Here is a 4,360-nt window from a genome sequence, read left to right as displayed (position 1 = left end):
GACAGTCCCATGTATACATGACTTCCACAGCTGCTTGAGCTCTACCTTTGCTTGTTTGCAACTACGACCAGATATAAGGAGATTAGGTTTTCCCCTCCTATTTCAAAATCTGAAAGGTATCTAGGCACCCCACCTCAATTTTTCATAGTTAGAAAGATCCAGACTTGCAACCTAAACAGACTAAACCTTACTGAAGGAAAAATCAAACCCATTTAAAGACAATAATCTTCAGAACCCATGTTCTGATACTGATTTCTTGTCTTTGAAGAAGAGAAAAAGGTAGGAACATCCCGAGAAACCTTAAGCATACTTTTTTTTTTTTTACACAATAGCTCAGTTCATTTTTGTACCCTGAAGACTGTTAGTATTTAGTTCAAATTTTTGACTAAGTTAACCTGCACAAGCAGTTCAAAGCCATCAATTTCTTTTGCTATGTGAATACTTTTTCAAACTGAAAATATCTATACATATGGAAAATATATGGAAATAGATCTTTCATATAAAAATACGCATATGAAAATATGAGCACTGTCATATCACAGGTATCTTTGTTTTTTATCTGGAAACTAGTACGCCTGTCATTAAGAAAAGGATGGACATACACCAAGGACTAAAAAATCCAAGAACCTTCAACTCTGAGAACCCAAATTCTTTGGACGGTGAGAGACAGCCTGTTCCCATCCTCCTCACCCACCTGCAGCTCTGCTTTCTCAAAAGCAGCGGCTGGGAGAGGAACAAGCTTACCTGCGGTATCTACACAGAGATGCTGGTTACTGCTAAAGTTTCTCTCCCTTTTCAGTGTTGTCTTAGGAGATAATGTGTCATTATTGACCTAACTTTATCTAACAACACTACACCTCAAGGTTTTTCCTGGGGAAGGTCTCCCACGAGGGCACAACAGCCTTCCTACAAGCTTTGGCTTCTTGAATTCAATCTGATCTTGTTTTCAAAGACACCTGGTCAACAGTCTGCACATCTGAAGATTAGAAAAAATAAATTTTCCATTTCAAAACCTGTACCTCTGTTACCCTCAACTTTGAAAACACATTTGCCACCTGATAATCTAACAGGGACAGGGAAACTATTCTGAAGCCGAAGGCACTACAAGTTACAAGACTGCTAACTGTCTGGTGTAGGACTTTGGAGCAAGGACGACATTTTTGAGGCTTTAGGAACTTAAAGGATTTGTACGTAGGGTATCAGTCCATTTGTTTTGCTGTTCAAGCTTTCTGATCTAAAGCAATTTCCACATGCCAAGAGCAGCGAAGCTTTTAGGCAGAAACAAGCATTACTCAATATTGTATTTTAATTTCCTCACTAATGGAGACATATCCAAGAAGAGTTGTAATTACCAGATTTCCATCATAGCTAATAGTGAATAGTTATGGATCTTTGATAATTTCTTTTTTTAAAGCTTTAAAGATATCTAAGATGATTAAGAGTATTTAATTGTGGCTAACAGCGACTCATATTTACTATGTAATACTCTCCGAAAGACTGCAGACTTCCACAGAACTCAGCAGAAAAGTAACACGTGGTATCTCAGTACCGTAAGTCCTAGCTTAGTCTTCAAGTCCAACAAGAAATAAATTGTATACAAGTTAAAGCTTTTAAACTAGTCACTGTTTGGGATTTACGCATTCCAGCCAGGTCTCATGGCTGATCAGCTTAACAGACCTTGTAGTGAAACGACTGCTGCACTGCTTCAGTCCCGTGGAAATAGTATATTCCCTAAGAAAAAAAAAAAAAAAGGGGGTGGTGGTGGAAAGAAAACAGGACTTTTGGTTGAAGCATAAACAGCTGGTCAACGCAAATCTTTCAGAAATTTACTGTATAAAACAATCATAACCTTTCTTCCCTGTAGGCCTACATTTCTCACAGAGACAAGTATCAGAATTAATAAACCCTTTCTTTGTATACTGAAAATGTTGTCTAGTGCAAGTGCAGCACATTAATTTGCTGTTCATGTTCCCTTCAATTTTGGTTGCACTCTGCATAGCTAACAGCTTCTCCCAGCAGTTATGCATCGAAATACTCTAATGGAAGATAAATTATTCCCACTTAAAACACAGCTGCCAAAAGACGCCAGCTCCTGTTATGAAACAGCCAGTTCACAAAATTTCTTCTAGAAAAAGTTGTAACATGAAATTTTCTAAATGTAGGTGAGGACAAGCGAAAAACCAATATCCCAGTGCTAAGATTTAACTTCTGCAGGGATTCTGAGGACTACTTTTGGTATCATGCCGTAATACTGGGATTTTAAATTGAACAAAATAAATGGACGCTCCAACTCATTTAAGCAGGTGCATGACTACGGCTTTGTATTTCCATCTACCTTTTTATTCAAAAGAATGAAAACAAGTACTGAAGTTGCTATGGGTCTACTTTGATTTCTCTACCATATTCCTTTCCAAACAAAGCTGAGAAAAATCCAGGAAAGCATGGGCGTTCTGAGCTACACTTAATATATTTTAAGTCCGGTCTATCACAAAACTCCTCAGATTACTGTTCTGCTCAGCTGTCAGCTGGTGTTGTTTTTTCTAGTTTTGTGTGTTTATTTCAGCCCTAATAATAAATCACACTTTGCAGTATTAGGAGAAAAATCAATTACACTGCTGTTTAATCTATGCCTTATCTGGAAACAGTTTCAGAATACAAGATACAAACAGGATAAAGTTCATCTTTAAAAAAAGCAAAGTCACGCTGTTTCTATGTTCTGAAGAACCTAACCTGAAGCTGGGATGTTTCTTGCTTAGCAGTTATCTCTATCAATAACCAAGTGAAATTTCATATTAATCCAGGTTTTTAAATTACGTGCAATTAAAACAGGAAAATTCCGATTCAGCAGAAGATAGACTTCACTGATATTGCACATACGTACATAAAGCAATGGAAGCTTTCAAACAGGTGACCTCAGCAGACTGCCAGATTTTATACACGCATGATAAAACTCCAGAAAACCTCGTATTTCGACTGGAGGCTTCAACTTGAAAGTTTAATGAGCAGGGAGCGGGCAGTGCTCTTTTCGTAGCCACTAAGGAATTCTCTAAACACTTGAAGTGTTTACGTTTGCAATGAGCCCTATAAAAAGTAAACGTCCAACTTAATTGTGACCAAGCTCACTCTGTGTCTGTTTAGAAGATTCTTCTCCTGGTATGTACAATACATACGGTTCAGTCTATTTCTCATCCATGACCCTACATAGCAGAGCTTCAAGAATTTCTGCCTTAATGGGTCTTAATCACACGGTTAAGAGTTGTCTCGGAGTGAACCTCTGGGCTTCAGTGCTCAGGACAAACAGCCCTTGTAAGACTGGCAAAAAGGACAGCTTTAATTTTAGGCAGTTTTCAAATATAATGTTGGCTTTGCATCTTCGTTCTTAACACATTCTCCATACGCAGTTCACTTCTGTCTTTATTTAGACTATTACGTACTAATGCTCGCTGGCTTCTGTTTGACAGCGAGAAGCACTCTGATACTCGGGTAGTAAATGTCACACAACCGCCTGCGGGCGATGGTTGCTTGACAACACTTGCACGTCCTGCTGGAAGAAGGCATCAGATGGCACCGGAGAAGAGGAACGAGCATGTTTAAAGTCACCTGCTCACGGAGAACGCTACGTCATGACTGCAAAGTTAATTTTACTGCTTTATTAAAGTGCTGGGAATATAGGTTAGCAAAATTACAGTTGAGCTACCAAAAAAAAAAGAAAAAAAAAGAAAAAAAAGAAACCTCTTCGTGAATCATTAATTTTCCTACCACTACCCAAATCTAACAGATCACTGCTTTAACATCAGAAAGATGGTGTTCTAGCAAAATATTTTATTTCATGTTTGTACCTGACAAAGCTGTACTCATTTATCGTTTCAAAATTTTGTTCTTTTTGAATTCTTACTTCATTAATACCTACACTCGCTCTTAGGCAAAATTTTATTCCAGGTCAGAGCACAGCCAGAACATGTTTTACATTCAAATAACTACTAGCAGAGCAACTACAGTCACCAAACTGAATCTGGTAGGTATGTAAAAGGAAAAGTAATTTAGAAATCAGTATTTTCATACAGCCAAACTTTTCTATTCCCAGACTTGCATATATACAAATTACATGCATGTATGTGTGTGTGTATACATACACACACATGTACATGTATATGCATAAGCCATATTAGAAGTAATTTCCTATTAGAAGTAATAGGTAAGCAATAAAGAGTGATTTCTAACAGTTCTTAAATCCAAGAAAACGTGGTGAAGGAGGGAAATGATCTGCACAGTTATAGTGATCTCCTGACACTACTGCACTGCAGCACGGACAGGGTTCTTATAGGAGGTCTTGTAGCGTTGGGCTACATGAGAAGGAAGG

At 37.9% G+C, this 4,360-nt stretch overlaps 1 protein-coding gene across 3 annotated transcripts in view; it reads right to left on the bottom strand.

The window, feature by feature from the left end:
• The window catches only part of CTDSPL (CTD (carboxy-terminal domain, RNA polymerase II, polypeptide A) small phosphatase-like), an 82,982-nt gene that overhangs the window by 22,412 nt on the left and 56,210 nt on the right, over nt 1-4,360 (bottom strand). The window contains exon 4 of one of the 3 annotated variants that reach the window (XM_009333299.1): nt 1,678-1,731. The exons of the other annotated variants lie outside the window; for them this stretch is intronic. Within the exon in view, the coding sequence (XP_009331574.1) occupies nt 1,678-1,731 (54 nt within the window). The remainder of the gene's footprint in view (nt 1-1,677; nt 1,732-4,360) is intronic. 3 annotated transcript variants of the gene reach the window in all.

Source organism: Pygoscelis adeliae, unplaced genomic scaffold, assembly GCF_000699105.1.
Source record: "Pygoscelis adeliae isolate BGI_AS28 unplaced genomic scaffold, ASM69910v1 Scaffold88, whole genome shotgun sequence".
Taxonomy (NCBI): Eukaryota; Metazoa; Chordata; class Aves; order Sphenisciformes; family Spheniscidae; genus Pygoscelis; species Pygoscelis adeliae.
The sequence above is the reverse complement of the archived record's forward strand: the minus strand, read 5'-3'. Positions and strand labels throughout refer to the sequence as shown.